The sequence below is a fragment of the Xyrauchen texanus genome, chromosome 44, assembly GCF_025860055.1.
Source record: "Xyrauchen texanus isolate HMW12.3.18 chromosome 44, RBS_HiC_50CHRs, whole genome shotgun sequence".
In the NCBI taxonomy this organism is placed as follows: domain Eukaryota; kingdom Metazoa; phylum Chordata; class Actinopteri; order Cypriniformes; family Catostomidae; genus Xyrauchen; species Xyrauchen texanus.
In genome coordinates this window covers 11401678-11420592 of record NC_068319.1, presented here as the reverse complement: position 1 = coordinate 11420592, position 18915 = coordinate 11401678, and the positions used below count along the sequence as shown (strand labels likewise).

General features: G+C 37.1%; 2 protein-coding genes across 2 annotated transcripts in view; one reads left to right on the top strand and one right to left on the bottom strand.

The window, feature by feature from the left end:
• The window catches only part of LOC127636477 (zinc finger and BTB domain-containing protein 21-like), a 203291-nt gene that overhangs the window by 175884 nt on the left and 8492 nt on the right, over positions 1 to 18915 (top strand). The window lies entirely within an intron of this gene.
• Positions 2852 to 17684, bottom strand: umodl1 (uromodulin-like 1). The gene is made up of 17 exons (XM_052116819.1): positions 17609 to 17684; positions 16086 to 16328; positions 14993 to 15187; positions 14789 to 14895; positions 14156 to 14339; positions 13587 to 13727; positions 13327 to 13440; positions 10175 to 10435; positions 9696 to 9808; positions 8276 to 8495; positions 7041 to 7178; positions 5689 to 6251; positions 5444 to 5583; positions 4794 to 5030; positions 3544 to 3703; positions 3154 to 3238; positions 2852 to 3039 (listed from the first exon to the last, which is right to left on the bottom strand). Exons 1-17 carry the CDS (start codon positions 17682 to 17684, stop codon positions 2852 to 2854), a joined length of 3165 nt encoding a protein of 1054 aa, XP_051972779.1.

The following is an 18915-nucleotide window of genomic DNA, read 5'->3' as shown; positions in this document are numbered from 1 at the left end:
GTACACCTTTGTATGAAATCTTCATTTTTTTTGTGGGGCAATTTTAAGCATTGTATAGCCTTCATTCCTCAAAACAATGATTGACTGATAAGTTTCTTGATAAAAGCTGTTTCTTTTTTGCCATTTTTGTCCTAATATTGACCTTAAGACATGCCAGTCTATTGCATACTGTAGCAACTTAAAAATAAACACAAATACAATGTTAAGCTTCATTTAATGAACCAAATAGATTTCAGCAGTGTTTGATATAATGGCAAGTGATTTTCTGGTACCAAATTACCAATTTAGCATGATTACTCAAGGATAAGGTGTTGGAGTGATGGCTGCTGGAAATGGGGCCTGTCTAGATTTGATTAAAAATTACTTTTTCAAATAGTGATGGTGCTGTTTTTTACATCAGTAATGTCCTGACTATACTTTATGATCAGCTGAATGCCACTTTGGTGAATTAAATACCAATTTCCTTCAGAAACAGCAAAATTTGTACATTATACCAAACTTTTGGCCGCCAGTGTATAAGACCACATTTTTTAAATTTAGGAACTTATTTACATATAGGACTAATAGCTATAACATTTAGGGACTTTATTACAAATAAGACCAAATTTATTGCATTCAAGGCCTTCGTTGCATGTAAAACTAATGGTATTGAATTTAAGGCCTTTCTTATATTCAAGACAAAAAGATATTTCATGTAGGGTGTTTAATACATTTATGTCTGTTACATTATATACAATGCATTAAGTGTCAGAAAGCGTGAGACAGAGACCCAATAGCAGAGGAACAGTTCAAAGGATTTATTTACAACAACTTAAACTGTGCTGGTGAAGACTGGCGATCCCAGCAAAGGCTGCATCTACGAGGAATCATCTGTTGAATCTTTGTGAGCGCAGAGATACAATTGTACAGCAAGCTGGAAGTTAACCACACTCCCAACACGTGGGCAGAGATAGGCAACCAACAAATATACGAGACAAGAGAGCATGTTTAGTTGCTTGACAGCTTGCAGATTCAGCGTAGTCTAGACTACATTCAACATTGAACTACATTAACGTTAAACCGCATTGAACGATTCAGCCCAGACATGATGCACGAGGCAATTTAAATAAGCAGGAAACAAACAAGGGGCAGATGCCAATCGTAGCTGAAAGGTGTCATGATCAGCAGTCCCATGGAAACAATTAGGGTTCCCGTGGAAACGGTGATTCCACGTGCCAGTGGCACCTGAACACATGAGGGCAAAACGTAAACACGCTTCGACCAAAACAAACAGGAACAATAATGCCACGGTCCTCGTCAGACAAAAACACAACCTGACAAGGTGACAGGACCGTGACATCACCAGAGGGCACACAGTGGTAAACAACAACCAGACCCGTGCGCAGTAACTCACGCATTGCAGGGACGGATTATGACTTGCAAAGGCCCTGGGGCCAATTATCTCCAAGGGCCCCCCTCCAAGTGGGGGGATCACCAAACTAGATCGCACAGCCTTAAAGCTCAGGGCACCCCCGGGCAGTCAAGGGCCCCCTGGTAGTCAAGGGCCACTGGGCACTGGCCCCATTGGCCCGGTTGGTAATCCATCCCTGGCGTATTGCGGTCACTAACAACCGGACCCATGCGCTCGCACAAAGAAGGTACACAGGGGCCTGGGTAGCTCAGCAAGTATTGATGCAGATTACCACCCCTGGAGTCACAAGTTTGAATCCAGGATGTGATGAGTGACTCCAGCCAGGTCTCAGGTGTTACCCATGGTGTTTTATGTTAAATAGTTTTTTATTTGAAATCACCATTATGGAGACTAGTGTTCCTTATAAGTTAAACCCAGTGTTGGGTGAATCCTGTTACAAAGTAATTAGTAACTGCAATATAATTACTATTTTAGTCTGGAAAAGTAGTGTAACACATTACATTTTACATTATTGTAATCAGATTACATTTACTTTCAATTGAAGTAATTGCTTTTAAGTACATTATTTGTGGTTAAGTTATATGTATAATACTAAACGTCTGTTAGTATTTTTTTGACAGCTGAAGGTGTGCGACAATGAATGTGGAAGAAAATTTAGGCATGTTGAATTTGAGTGGAAAACGAAAAACTTTTTGAGAAAAAGTGCTTTAGAAAGTAACTTAAAAATAATATAATTAGTAATAAAGCACTGGTGTGTATACTGTAGTGCAATTGTATCTTTAAGTGATTAGTCATGGTTTATTTTTTATTTATTTATTTTTTTTTTACTGTTATAGTTTTATTTATTATATTTTGTTTCCCCCTCATTTTTGGGTGAACAATTCCCATAATGTATATAAATAATGACATGCAGTATTTTTTATTTTGGGGTGAACTATTACTTTAATACGTTTATTTAATTTCATACATTCATCAAAAATATGACCAATAAAAGCTATAATCCTAGATTGTTTTAAACAAACGTTATCTAACGCCCAACATAAATGTTCGTTTCCAACCATAACACAAAAGATAAAAAGGCTGGTGTAACATGGAGAGTAAATAAAACAGCGCCCTCTTGTGGCATATTAAAGCGAATGTTATGACAAGAACTTAACGATCTGTGCGTTTGGTATTGGGTTTGTGTGCACTTTTCTTAAATTACATTTATGTATCATATTAAACAAGGAAAATGATCTATACATATGTAATTTCTAAGATTCACAGAGTTCACAATAAAACTATAAACTAAATAGAATGGCTTTCACAGTACATTATCAATATGTGTTTCAGTACAAAAATATAGTGAAAATAACCATTAGTTTTATTTTCTATACATAGGATTGGAAAATTCAACTATAAAATGAAACCTCAGCCATACAGTTAACTATCTCTGAGTATTTATTTGTCAAAAACATGATAGGTGAAGTTTTCCTGCTGTGGTTTGAAATGGAAATTGTAGGTCCCGATTTTCCTTTTGTGATAAAGCAGTCCTGAAATGCCAGCCAGGGAAAACAAAAACAAACCAATGCCAAGTAGAACAAATCCAACAGTCTGAAGTGTCTGATCTGACTTGTTTTGGACTGGGGCTTTAAAGACAGAGAGAGAGAGAGAGAGTTTGTTTGCTGTTAAGCATGTGTTCTGATATACAGTAGAACACATGTTGAATAAATATTCATATCATTTTAATGAGAAGTACTTACTTTTATTTATTCTGTGCAGCGGTCCAAAAGATGCCTCTGTCGCTCCAACTGGTTCAGAAGACCTCACCGTTCTCTCCATACAAGACTAATGGTTAAGAAAAGACAATATTCAAATTCTCTAATTTAATACAGTTTTTTTTATTATTAAAAATGATACTCTAACAATTGAGTTGTTAAGAATAACTAAGAATGTAATCTATGGCTGAACAAGCATAAAGAAGCAAAAAAGCTTTAAAATAAATGGATTGAGTAAGTAATAATAATAATAATAATAATACATTATGTTGTTGTCGTGGTTGAAAACATTCTGATCCTCAATGGAAAAATACAATAAAGGCAAATGTTTTGTTCAACTATACAAACTTTCTAAAATGCTGGATGTAAACTCACAGGAGTGCAGGTGTTATCCAGATTCTCAACACAGATCTGGATATGACAGTGTAGGTAGATGACGCTTAAATTCACGCATGAAAAGATCCGTACTGACAGCAAAGATACAGTGTCATTTCCGTTCTGAAGAACTGTGGTACATGTGTTCGGCAGTGGACATCTGAGGAGCAGTGAGATAATGTGAACACTGACATTACACTGCAGGTTTCTAATCAGAGAACAGTTAAATGTTATATGTTATATATATAATTTACAGTATATACGATTGTAAAACTTGTTTTCAGATAGTATATCTTGAATTAAGTGCATTTTTCTTACCTCATTGCAACAGTGTTTTTCTTGTTTTAAAGAGATAGTTCACCCAAAAATGAAAATGGTCTCATCATTCACTCTCTTTTCTTTCTTCTACTGAACACAAATGAAGATTTTTAGAAGAATATCTCAGCTTTGTAGGTCCACACAATCCAAGTGAATGGGTGACAAACATTTGACACTCCAAAAAGCACATAAAGGTAGCATAAAAGTAATCCATAAGACTACAGTGGTTTAATCCATGTCTTCAGAAGTGATTTGATAGGTTTGGGTGAGAAACAGATACATTTTTAAGTATATTTTTGCTAGAAATTCTTCTCCTTGTCCAGTAGGGGGCATATGCATGAAGAATGTGAATCACCAAAAACACAAGAAGAAAAACGTGAAAGTGAAATTTAAAGAGGAGATGAAAGAGAGATGAATCTAAAGTAAAACTTTAGACTACTATATTGATCTCACCCACACCTATCTAATCACTTCTGAATGCATTGATTTAACTATTGGAGTCTTATGGATTACATATATGCTGACCTTTTTCATTTTTGGAGCTTCAAATTGTTGGCACCCATTCACTTGCATTGTATGGACCAAAAGAGATGAGAAATTCTTCTAAAAATCTTCATTTGTACTGCTGAAGAAAGAAAGTCATAAGGAATGACATAAGGGTGAGAAAATGATGAGAGAATTTTAATGTTTAACTATTCCTTTAAGCATAAACCTCACCAAATTTGGCAAGATTTACAGTATATTTTAAACAAGAAAATTTACCAACTGGTTAGAAAAATAAGCCTAGTTCAAGAAATATTCTCTGAAAACAAGTTTCAATATCTTATTAATTTTGCTTCTTAAGTTAATTTATCTTTTTTAAGGATGTTTACATATTACAAGACAAAAAAGAAAGTGATTTTTTTTGCAGTTCATTATTCGGTCATACACACCCATTATCCAGAAACACATAGTTAGGTTGCTGCAATGAGTCACTGGAGGAAGTGGCCCAGCACTTGCTGATGACGACTTTGATTTGGGGGATAGTGGTGTTGACCCCAACCTCTACAATAACCTCCTCATCGGGGGAGAGGGCGTAATTCTCAGGCAGAGGAGATGTCCCATTCAGCAGCCGCACAATAATCTGGAATCTACCCGATCCTACCACTATGTCTTTGATATCTAAATACCTTCAAGATACAAAATCAAAAATGATAGTTGTTCACTTTAAGGTTTGATTAGATGTTTTGACATGTCTTGAAATTATTACCACCTGAGTGAATTTCATGAAACAAGTAAAGAACATGTTAGTTCATATTTCATCATAGATAATATATTTTGCTTAAAGAAAATGCAGCCCAATTTTGAATCAGTAGGATTATTTGCATTGTGAAAAATAGGCCCTAAAAAGCTTCCGCTCTAAATACTATAGATATCTAATTTGGTCTCAGTTTAATCTCTATGTTTACAGTAGGTTGCTCAACATTTACCCTGATGCAATTAAAAGTTTCAATTGAGTCTAGATGCCCTTAACATGACAAGAGATGGAGTGCAAGACAGAGAAAAACAAGCTCCATTGACAGTTACTATGGAAGCACTGTACCCTGTGGGTGAGTATCCAGTGGAGATGATGATGCTGCTGGGGTAGGTGCAGATGATGGGAACGGCCAGACGTGCAGAAGCCATCCAAAAGCTGCTCAAGTTGTTATATAGAGTCACATTAGCTGTATAATGGGTGCCGTTCTGAAAGGCAAACAGAGCATTGCTTACATTATCATGAAAAAAAGACAAAAATACTATATATAAAGAAATTTATTTTTGTAATATAATTGCTGTAGAATGACTTACATACTCTACCGTAGTACCACACTTTTTCCAGGCTGCAGTGAGCCGCGAGTGGGTTGAATTTCCTTTACCGGGCCCACATTCAGGTTGACCAAGGAACAGGGAATTCTCTGGGATGTTACTGAACTGCAGGAAGTCTTTACTTACCACAACTGATGTATAACCTGGGATGCACTCAGCATCTATGGACTTAGTACTGGAGATCAAATGGGCAGTAGTGTGCATTTCAGATGAAATGGTTGATGTTTGTTGGCTTGATGCTGTAGGTTTGATAAGGTTTGTTGTCATGTGTGCCAGCGATATGTTAGGACTGTTGTTCAGTACTGTTGTGAAATTCACAGTTATCACAGGTACATTCACTATTGCTGTGGTGTTGTTCTGTACAGGAGTTGTAGTTGCTACTAAACCAGGATCCGAAGGGTTTCCAGGCATGGTGTTTGTCATATGAGTTGTTGTGGTGCTCTTGTCAATGGAATTTGAAGATATTCTGGGATAGGTTGTGATGGGATTAATGCTTGATGTAGTAGAGTTAGAAGAGGACTGTGGAGGTGACGTCAAATGTGAAGCTGTTGTCATGAACATAAAGATACAGATGAGAAGCAACACATAGCTGCAACTTTTAAAGGGATAGTTCACTTTTTCAATTTTTTACACTCTAAAGCTGTTCAAAACTCATATGATGTTCTTTCCGCTTAAAACTAGGTGAATTGTTTAAGAATACAAGCTCACGCAAGAAACACATAACTAATTCAAAGTATTCAAAAAGTATTCCATACAACTTGTGCACTATATTCCAAGTCTTCTGAAGCCATAAAATATTTTTTAAGCTGTTATTCACTGATAATCTTGCAGCTGGATCACTGAATCAATGAGTTGAACTCGAGAACTGGAAAGTCAGAGTCGTGAATGAATCATTTTTAAAATCATCAGTTTTGTCAACTGGATCAATTGAGTCATTGAAAAGATCCAATTTAAAAGAGTGATTTGTTAACGATCCCACGTTTCCATTTCTCTTAGAAACGCACCAAGGAGATCTAGGGAGGTTGCCAAGAATTTCATGGACTACATTTATGATACTCTTATGGTGCTGTTTTCTGTTATTTTGGAGCTTGACAGCCCATTATGGAAAAGAGGGCCAGGCTGTTCTTCAAATATTCTACTATTGTGTTCAAGGAGGAAAAAAGTAATATGGGTTTGGTTGGAACACCATGATAATGAGTAAATAACAAAAGAGTTTTCATTTTGGGGTGAACTATTAAACATGTATCTTTGCTTGATAGACTTCTGTTTGTTGCAATTAGAAGTGTGTGACTGTCTAATGAAATCTCTAGACTTGCATTATCTACAGTGTGTACCTGCACAGCTGCGTCCTGGTCTGCTGGGGCTCAAGTCTGTGTACCCGTACCAACAGGCACAGGTGTACGAGCCGTTGGTGTTTGTACAGTCAGCAAATGTAGAGCAGTCAGTATCAAGCAGAAAACACTCATTTATATCTATAAATAACAAGAGACCAATCGCATCGCAAGTCAACATGTCACATCATTAACAAGTAACTGTAGAAACAGTTGCAACATCCAAGTTGTTGACGCTAATTAACCTTCCTATTATGTTCAGTCATTTTTTACCTAAATAAATTTTTCCAATTTAATAAAAATGGATTGTTTGTCTGTGTGGTACAAGACTTTGTGACTTTTACTCCATAAGTAACCTGAACACACACACAAAAATATATGTAGACTTGATTCGATAAGTACAAGTGGTCGTAAAAACAAAGCGGCACCTTTGCTGTTCGCATTAAAAATGGACTGACTTTGGGAAATGAGTGGGGGAAACAAAAAAACAGAGCAATTTTATTATTTGTCAAATAAAATATATAAATCAGCCACAATGCAGAAAACACACACACACATAAATGAAGGGGTGAGGTTTTACCCCCCAACACACACGCACTTACACACGAACGAAAATGAACAGGTGACACTATGCCACAGAGCAATTTTATTTTTGATTTTGTCAAATAAAATCTATAAGTCAGCCACAATGCAGAACACACACACACACACACACACACACACACACACATGCATAAATGAGGGGGTAAGACCATATTACACCAACAATGCGGCACACACACACTCACAGGAATGAGATGGCCCTTGAGGCAGCTTCCCATCTTCCCTCAATAAAGGACAGATTCTCATATTTCCTTCATGTTTCAAGTAGGTTTTTACTGTAGTGAAGTTACATAAATTTGCTAATTTGCATATGCAAATTAATGATAATTTATATGTAAATATGATCTAAAAAACATAAAATCCCAAAAGAAGTGCATAATTTTATGGTTTTTACTTCAGGGAAGAAGAAATATTATAAATTATTTTTTTTTAAACGTTACACCGGTACTGTGTCCGGTCAAAAATGAACACGAACAGCAAAGTAAGCAGCTCTACTTGACCAAAATAGGAGAGTTAAAAAGGTTAAGGAACCACCAGATCGCACAACCTTAATACTGAATCATAATACATTGTTTGACAGTTCAATAGACACAATTACCATTCATCAAAATAATGCACAAAAGAATAAACATTACCTTCTATTTTTGTACTGTTACTGTCTACAGTATATTTTGAGCTGTTGAGCAGAGAATCCATCAAAGCAGTGGACACGTTAAATATGTTCAGGTTGCTGTTGGATAGAAACACAATGGAAAACTTCACGATCACACTGCCAGGAGAAAGGGATGTGATGTGGATGGTGACCTGTCCAGAGTTGACTAATTTGAGGATTTCTGGAGGCAAGGATAAAATAATCTGGGGACACATTTAAAAAGAGTTGTCAGTACACTTTTGTTGGCACAAACTTTATTTTAAATGGATCATAGATTATGGAAGAAAATAGATACGTAGTATATATATAAAAAATACTTAAAAAAAGTTTTTAAATGTGAGTGGTGACAATGGTGTACTGGGTGGTTGCATACTCCATCCATCCATCCATCTTCAACCGCTTATCCGAAGTCGGGTCACGGGGGCAGCTGCTCCAGCAGGGGGCCCCAAACTTCCCTATCCCGAGCCACATTAACCAGCTCTGACTGGGGGACCCCGAGGCGTTCCCAGGCCAGGGTGGAGATGTAATCTCTCCACCTAGTCCTGGGTCTTCCCCGAGGCCTCCTCCCAGCTGGACGTGCCTGAAACACCTCCCTAGGGAGGCGGCCAGGGGGCATCCTTACCAGATGCCCAAACCACCTCAACTGGCTCCTCTCGACGCAAAGGAGCAGCGGCTCTATTCCGAGCTCCTCACGGATGACGTAGCTCCTCACCCTATCTCTAAGGGAGAAGCCCGCCACCCTTCTGAGGAAGCCCATTTCGGCCGCTTGTACTCGCGACCTAGTTCTTTGGGCTGGAGGCTGGTCGTGACCCAACCTTCATGACCATAGGTGAGGGTAGGAACAAAAATTGACCGGTAGATCGAGAGCTTTGCCTTTCGGCTCAGCTCTCTTTTCGTGACAACGGTGCGATAGAGCGAGTGCAATACCGCCCCCGCTGCCTCGATTCTCCGGCCAACCTCCTGCTCCATTGTCCCCTCACTCATGAACAGGTACTTGAACTCCTTCACTTGGGGCAAAACCTCATTCCCTACCTGGAGTACGCACTCCATCGGTTTCCTGCTGAGAACCATGGTTGCATACTGTCTATGGAATTTTTTGCCCATTTTATCATTCACCAAAAATCAAAAGCTCTCCTCAATAAGCTGCATGATTTGGGGTATAACTTTGTACCTCAAACTGTGCGGGACAAAGTTTATTACTTAGTTTAGGGGTTTGTTCAAATCCCTAACCCCCAAGTATGAGAAATATTTCTAAAAACTATTACATGTGTCATAACAACAAGCTTCTGGTAAACCAAAGTGTGTGTTGCAGTTTGTTAACTGGAAGATTAGATTAGAGAGTATTGTTTATCATTTTTGATTGATGTTTACTCCTGTTTGGATTAATAAAATATCTGCCAAACCTCATTTATGACACTGGCACAGAATGCCTTATACTGGTCACTGGTTGGATCGCTCAAATTCTGTTCAAACACCATGTCGGTCAAACGGACTGTAGCTCCAAGCGTCTGTCCATCTACAAAAAGCAAATTATTGTTACAGTAAATAAATGTGGCCACATCTTAACACAAAGACCCTGTAATAAACACCAACAAAATTACGTCTGCAGTCATAAAATCTATATATCATATTTGTTGGAAAGAAATTTGACTGATCTTGTGATCCAAATCAAACATTGGTTTGAAACAACAATTAGGGGAACACATGACTTTCTCATATAAGGAGATGTACAGTAAAATGTTAGCAGCTGTCAGTCCCTAACATTAAGCTAACATCCCCTTTTGTGTTCCACAGAAGAAAGAAAGTCATACAGATTAGAAAAAACACCCTTTAAGTTCTCAAATGCAATATATATGGACTTTATGAAAACACATGTACTTGCCTGTCCTCACTTTAACTTCTGAGTTGTTTCCTTGGTTATCACAGGCAAATGGAGTGACATGTACAGTATACAGAACACCAGGGTTCAGGTTTGTGATCGTCCAATAATAGTTTGTCGTATGTGAGTAATTCAGCACAGTGGTCTTGTGGAGCAGAACCAGGTGGAAAGTTACACCGGTCTGGTTGTCGGTGGTCCATGCCACATAGAAAGAAGATTCAGTGATGTTATGAGAGAAGAGGCTGGTGATCTTGGGTATGTAGTCTTTACATAGAAAGAACAAGATGGCAGTTGGTTTTAATATACTGTAAGTATATAAGTTGCACTAATAAGACATTGTAATTTTAAATGTCTATTAACTTACATTGACAGTAGTATGTAGTAACACATAACTAATTCATATTTAACTACTTTGTACACAAGAAGTCTATAATAAGTATTTAGACACTTAAGTGACTCTAAAAAACGCCATTACATCAGACAACAAAATCTGCATACAAAAGATGCTAGAAGTTTTTGCATGATTACTGTTTGAAAAACACTGTACATTTTGGAACTCAAAACTTTGGAACCCCAATACAATAAAATCATTTATTGAAACCAAGCTGCAAAAACGCCTCATTCTCTACTTCCGCAACTTCCCTATGCAATTTGAGGTACATTCATTCATGACCACCTCTACAGCTCAAAACCATCAATGCCTAATTAATATAACTGGCATAACCATTCCTGAACATCAGGGTATCCATCTGGAATATTTTCTTTATTTTTGTATTTAAACATGCACAGAAAGACTTCTTTGAAGGCTTGATACAAATCTCGGGCTGCTTTCAAAAAGACCTGTTGTCAAGTTACAACTCTGAAGAGGAGAATCCATTCTCTGTCATTCAGATATTAAAATATTTTGGTGCATGAACCGTGTGCTAGATCAATTTCGTTGGCCATTTAGATATGTTTCCAGCTATGTGCATTTCAGTGCAGGATGACACTGGAAACTAGATGTTTGTGTGTGTCTAGTTTACACCATGCTTTGGACTAAGTATGTGCGTCATGTGGATGTGTCTTCATTATATTTTAGAGTGGATTGCATGTTTTTCCGGTGATCAGAATGGATTGCTTGTGAACCAGTGAAAAAACGATTCAAGCTTTGCAAAGGAACTGTTTAGAAGGATGGGGCAGCGTTGACAGACTTTCTAAACCGTTGTGTTGTTGGCAGTAGTAGCGCCAGCACATGCAGTGCAAACTGGAATGGGACATCTGTTTACTGTCCTTGCAACGCGCTGCAATGGACGCTTCCATGGTAGACAGCATTGTTGATTATAATGAGTTCTGTTGCTTTTGAAGTGACGCGACCCTTGTGTCAGGTGTAGACAGGGTGTGAGTGTTAAATGTTGTGCTTGAGATGAACAGTTTAATATAGTCAGATTCAATGTGTTGGATGTTCATTATGTGTAAACCCTGAAATTGAGTTTTATTATGTTTGGGAGCTTGTTCATTCTCTTCCATTTATGTTTCAAATACGGCTGATTTCGAGGGCTGCACGTTGTTTGCCAATCATAACTGTCACGATTCCCTTGTTGTCTGCCCTGGTTTTCACTTGTCATTGTTATATGTACTACACTTCCCAGAATCCACCTGCCATCATCACTGCCATTTTGTTCATTGTTCTCACCTGTGTCTAATTCAGTCATCACTCCCTGGTTATTTAAGCCCTGCTTTTTGTTCACTCCTGGTCGTTCGTTGAATGTTGTCAAGCCTGATCTGTGTTTCCCTGCCTGAGTTCTTAGTTTATGTTTGTTTCCCCATTGAGGGTTTTTCCTTTGTTTTTGTTTTGTTTTTGCTAAATAAAGAAACCTGCATTTAGATCCTCTCTCCTCGCTGCCTCATTCGTAACAATAACACTGGGCATTCACGTTGAACATTTTCAGACAGAAGGCCAGATACAGGTGGAAAATGATCATATATTACTAAATTATGACTGATTTAATGCAAATTTCTAACATTACTAACATTATAAGTGGACATTATAGGATGCAATTTATAAAAGAGCATTTAAATACACCTTTAAAATAATTTACACTAGGTTCAATATTATCACAAATGCATTTTAATTGTGGGGGTTTCTTAAGTGTCCAAATACTTTTTGGGGCCCCTTGTAATTATCTACTCTTGTGCACTTACAATTAATTAACAGTAGTTTGCTCTGTCTGTGTGTGCTAGAACAAGTGCATTTAGCCTAACGCACCACATGTAGGAGATGGGTGGCTGATGGATAAATTATTTGGCTGAGGAGACATATCAGTGGATGTCCAGACCGGTCTTGATGTGACGCCATCTCTTTGCGCTCCATTAGGATGTGTTGTATTACCTTAAAACATTAAGGCATAATAGTGCAAACAAATCAAGTGACAATCAAGTCAATTTCATCAAAGATAAATTATACATAACAAAAATATATTTTAACGGTGTAAATAGCATCTGCCACACAGTGCTGCAATTTGCACCCCGATTGTCTAGTAGAAACATATTACATTACAACAAACTGCAATGTAAGCATCACTGCAGCATTGTAGGGCGTAACACTAATGTGTATGTACCTTTTCGTACAGATGACACAGGTTTGATTCCACTTTTATTTATGTGTAGCAACATTGTAGTAACCATGTTTTTTTGGTGGAAACCATAGATTTAATATAATTAACCAGGATGTTACTACAGTAATATGGTGTTAATAAAGTAACTATGTTTAATTTTTTGGTTACTATGATTTTATTACAAAATACCATGGTGCTACCATGACAAAATAAGCTTTGTGTTAGGTTTAGGGAAAGGGGTTTGTGTAGTGTGTTTGTGGGACTCTAATTAAACACAATAAACCTGCTACAGTGATGCCTCTATACTTTATATTATTTGATTTAGAAAATAATATACTGTATACATACTGTATTTAAATCTGGGTGCAAACAGTATCTGCCATTTTATATATATATATATATATATATATATATATATATGTATGTATATATGCCATTAGGCTACACCAAAGAAAGTAATTTTAATGTGTTAAATCGAGTAGAAACAGGTCTCTAGGGTAACAATTGAAGGTTAACACATTTTACAGTGTGAACTAAGTACAACTGATTCTAGATGTGTACCTGGCAGTGGGTTTGAAGTGGAAAGGTTGCCCATAAAGGGATGAGATGTAATCCCAGTTGGGCTGGTAGAGTTTTCTGGGACATTAGTGAAAGGCTGAGTAGTGACCTTGGGGGCTAAATTAGAAATCAGAAAACACTTTACTGGACCAAAAAAAAAAATCATATTCATGTCTTAAATGGTCAAGCAATTATTAAAGCATGCTTTAAAATGGTGTTAGACAGCATAATGATGTCCTTTTTAGGCTTATGTCTGTTTTTACCCATGCAAACTGTTCCTGGCTGTGTAGGATTGTGGTCGTGATAACCCTGATGGCAGGCACAGTGATATGATCCAACTGTATTCGTGCAGTTTGCGAGATGAGAACAAATGTTCAATTCTGGAGTGGCACATTCATCCACATCTGTAGAAAATGATAATGCATGCATAGTGTGGTTTCATCAAGGTAAACGAATGGAAATATGAAGTGTGTGGATGTGTGGAAAAGTGTCAGCAAAATCTCTTTATTTGTGTTAAAGGTGCTGTAAATTATTTCAGATATTATGTTAACTTAGAGTTGATGAATTGGACTTTCCACAAACTTAACCACACCCTCTCAAAATCCCCACCCTCCAAAGTCATCTGAGCCAACCCAATATCAGCAGCCCAATAACCCTATTTCAGTTATGTCTGTCAGGTAATACATTTTATGCATGGTATGGAAATCAAGGTTGCTCACAGCACCTATAATTGGAACATCACTGGTTCACACTGTCAACTCACATAACGAATAAATGAATCACCCAAATAATCAGACACACAATGTGTCAAAGAGTGTCTGTATTGTCTTACCTTGTACCACCACATTAGTCACCTCCTCTATGTTTCCCAGCAGATACAGTCTTTTGGAGATATCATCTTGTGAGAGAAATTTAGAGAAGCAAACCAGTAGAGAGGAAGAGGTTGTGAAGAGCCCTGGTGACCATGACCAAACATGATGCACAGAGATTCCATCAGTGTCCAGTGTGCCAGTTATCTACATAAAAACACCACAGTTATGTCTATGCACATCAACAAAAACTACAATATACAGAACATATATACACTAACCTAAACAAACAATGCCCAAAATGTTGAGCCAAAAATGAAAATTCGGTCATTATTTACTCGCCTTCTTGTTATTTCAAACCCTAATGATCTTCCCTCTTCCATGGAACACAAAAGAAGAGGTATGGCAGAATGCTAGTCTCAGTCACCATTCACTTGTATTTTTTTCTTCATACAATTATATTGAATGAGGACTAAGGCCATCAGACTAAACATTTTGCCTAACAATTTTTGTGTTCCACAAAAGAAAGTAATAAGGGTTTGGAACAACATGAGGATGAGTAAAAAACAGAATTTGCATTTTTGGGTGAACTATCCCTTTAAAACTTAAAAAAGGAAATAATCCCATAATTGAAAGATAGACCGATGATTACAAACCACAGAGTGCAGTAGTCTTGTGTGATTGAAGAGTCCTTTGTCCATACTTATGAACGCATAAGCTGTTTTCACTGTTATTGTCACATTAAAGCACCAGCTTCTGTTGGCTTAAGGACATATGGGTATTTTAAAGTCATTGCATGTTAATTAACAATATCTCTATAAAAATGCTAAGATGCAATATGTTTTTGTGAAATATCTCACCTGGTGAAAGCGGGTCGGTGCACTGAGAGATATTTCCGGTCTGACAGCACTTTTGCCATTGAGGACAGTCTATGTCCCATTCACACACAGAGCTGGTGGAGTTTGTTCCAGAGGTTTCATTCCACTGATAGCCTGTCACACTTCCAGAGGGACAGAGCCCTGGCTTAGATGTGAATTCTGCACTTCTGTTCAAGGCTGAGATAATGCCAATATCAGTATGTACATTTCCCAAAGAGTTTGCCTACCCTTTATATAGTAATTGAAAATAAACAAAATACATGTATATACCCTCAATGAGCACATTATAAGGAGCACTATGGTCCTAATAAAATGTACAGAGTGACTGCAGCCTTTCTGTCAACTCATATCAGTCTGTCCATTCTCTTTTCACAGCACTCATCAACAAGGCCTTTCCATCCGCATAACTTCTGCTCAATGGATTTTTTTTGTTTGTTTGTTTTTGGCACCATTCTGAGTAAACTCTAGAGACTGTTGTGTGTGAAAATCCCAGGAAATCAGCAGTTACAGAAATCCTCTAACCAGCCTGTCTGGCACCAACAATCATGCAACGGTCGAAATCACTGAGATAAAAATTTTCCCCATTCTGATGGTTGATGTGAATAGTAACTGAAGCTCCTGACCCGTATCTGCATGTTTGTATACATTGCACTACTGCCACATGATTGGCTGATTAGTTAATTGCATGAATATGTAGGTGTACAGGTGTTCCTAATAAAGTGCTCATTGAGTGTATAAAAAACTCATTGGCTCAAAGTATGGCTGAACAAACATCATATTCTTAGTAGTATTAATTTGTAATGCACCGCTACAAATCGGTAACTGTATATATTTGCCATACATTTTATATTGTATTTTTTTATATGGACCCCTGGAATACTAGTGGCTACTTTATGGAAGCTAATGGGGATCCAAATAAAGAATAAAATCCTATTCATATTCTGCAGCCTTTTTTGTATATTATTATGGCATCCATGCCCTTACATGGCTCTTTATTTGTATTAATGAAAGTGAAAGAGTTTACATTCTATATCAAATTTACATTTAGAGGTATTTAGCATAATTAAATACTCACACAAGGCACAGTAAATCCCAACTTGTTCATAGCCATGGCAACATTTCACAACCTGTTTGGGAATGTCAGAAACCTCAGTTCGGTATGCTGTTTTATACATCGTGACATCACACATTGTCCATGGCAGCCATCCTCCACATGGTCTCCTTTGGGTGTAGGAGGTTGGGTAAGAGATCACATTGGTCACCAACACAGACTCAGTCATGGGACACAGATGATAACCCAAAAGAGACACATCATATCCTGAAATAGACAAGGAAAGATAGAGAAGTATAGGAAAAACAGAATTAAATAGAGTTATCTTGATGATGAGCAACCTACAGGTTCTACCTTTAAGTTTTATATAAAAAAACAAAAAAAAAACAAAACAAAACAGTTAGTCAAACAGAACAACAAACATTTTATTGATGCAAAAAAAATCCTTTTTCAAAATGTATGGTACAATGCATAATTCAAAATACATAATTCAAGAGACGTTTTCAACTAAAGCCCTTGTTCCATTTGGACACTATAGGTATCTTTACACAGCCGAGTTAAGGCTACTTTGTGCCTGCACAAACATCCGTGTAAAGACACAATGCTGCATAAAAGTCAGACTATATCACAGGCGGACTGGGAATATAAACACAGACTAGTGTTGGTAGGTGCATGGATTTCCCCATCCACTTCCCCGTTTCAGCTTAACCATGCCTGTTCGCCCCCGTTTCGCAGCTGACCCACCGGGAAATGTCCCGGTTCTCCCTATGGCCAATCCGCCCCTGGACTACATTATGTCTGCTCTGACCCACCTCAGCCCCTAGTATCAAAGGCAGTTCTGATGATGCTTTAATTCTGTGGAAATTAAATTCATCATCAGAGCAGTCTTAACCTTTGTTGTTGTCAAGAGTAGATCATACATTTCACACAAGATATGATCATTTCATATTTCCATTCATTTCATATTTGTACATTCATTATTGTATATTTAAACATTTATTTTCATACCATTATTTATGCAATTAATTGCTGTGTAAATGCATTTATGCCACCTCTGAGCAGCATTAAACAGTCCATGTAAATACATCTAAATGCCACTTCAGATGGATTATGTGTAATAAAGGCCAAAATACTGTAGCATTTAAAGGAATATTTTGGGTTCAAGACAAGTTAAGGTCAGTCGAAAGCATTTGTGGCACAATGTTGATCAACACAAAACTTTTATTTCAACTTCTCCCTCCTTTTATTTTTGGAGGGTTTAAATGTAAAAAAAATATATATATTTCTCATCAAATTCTTCCAAGATCAATAGTATACACAATTCAATACTATTAGAGTATGTATAATTTGAATCAACTTTGATTTCTCCTAAAGGATTGTCTGGGAAATTATCTGAGACAAAGTTATTTAATTTCACTTAAATTTAAATTAAACATTACTCCATAACTCCACAATACTTAATTACATCTTATCAGGTATCAAAGAGCCAGCTCTGAGCATTTTCCTCTGGGATAACAGACACAGATTTAGTTTTTAGTTTTTCCTACCTTGAAACAAGGAGTCATGCCCCCATCCAAGGCCAAGAAGAGATGTGAAAAACCAAGTACCCACAACCAAATGCATTTTGCAGTTTTTAAGAACCCTACTATGCCATAGTGAACTGCAACCTTCACACTGTGAGATCCATGCACACTGTTGTAGGCAAACCTCACAGACACCTGCTTTACTCTCTTTCTCCCACCTCTCCCCACAAACATCCATCTACTCCCTTGTGTGTATGCATTTCAAGGAGTATTCCGGGTTCAACAAAGTTAAGCTCAATCGACATTTGTGACATAATGTTGATTACCATAAAAAATAATTTAGACTCGTCCATCCTAAAGAAAAGGAAGCAAAAATCTGGGTTCCAGTGAGGCACTTACAGTGGAGGTTAATGGGGCCAATCCATAAACATTAAAATAACCACTGTTTTAAAAGTATAGCCACAATATATAAACAATATACATGTTAACATGTGGAGGTAAATGGGGCCAATCGCTTACTAAACTTTTCTGTGTAAAGTTATAGTCAATTTTACAAATATTTACCATGATGAATGAATATAAAAATTATAATTTAAACAACTATACATCTCAAATAATACAAGTTTTAACAGAAACATTTATGTAAAATTATAAGCTTCACATTTCTGTGTTTAAACCCTCCAGAAATTGGCCCAATCACTTCCATTGTAAGTGTCATACTGAAACCTCGATTTTTGCTTATTTTAAAGAAAAGAACTGATGAATCGAAATTATTTTTGTGGTAATGAACATTATGTCACAAACGCTGTCGATTGAGCTCAATTTGTATTGAACCCATGAATATTCTTTTAACTTTTCCAATTGTACAGGCACTACTAAACCAAAGGACAAACAATAAAAGATAAAACGCATGGTTCAGATATGTTGTATATTGTAAATGTGCCATGTTTTTGAGGACAGTTAGATAGAGAGGGGAATACATTTTTTTTTAAAGAGGGTTTTTGAAAATATAGAACGCAAAGTTACTGTACTTATCAAATATGAGAATGATTGAATGTGTTTGGTCTTAACCAGCCATTTTGGTGATGCCAATAAGGTTTAGTTTGGTTAACAGCGAGGAAAGTCCCTAATGATATTCATCATGTTTTCAGCCATGTTACCATGCTACCATTTCACACCCCTTTCCAAATAGAGTAAACTCACACTATGGGATTATGAAGGTAATTTGTTTTCAGATGTTTTCTTCCAGGTGATATTATTGAAATGTGTGTTGTGACTATAATTAGCATGCATTACAAATTATTAACCAAGTTTTTGTTGTTTGTTAAGCC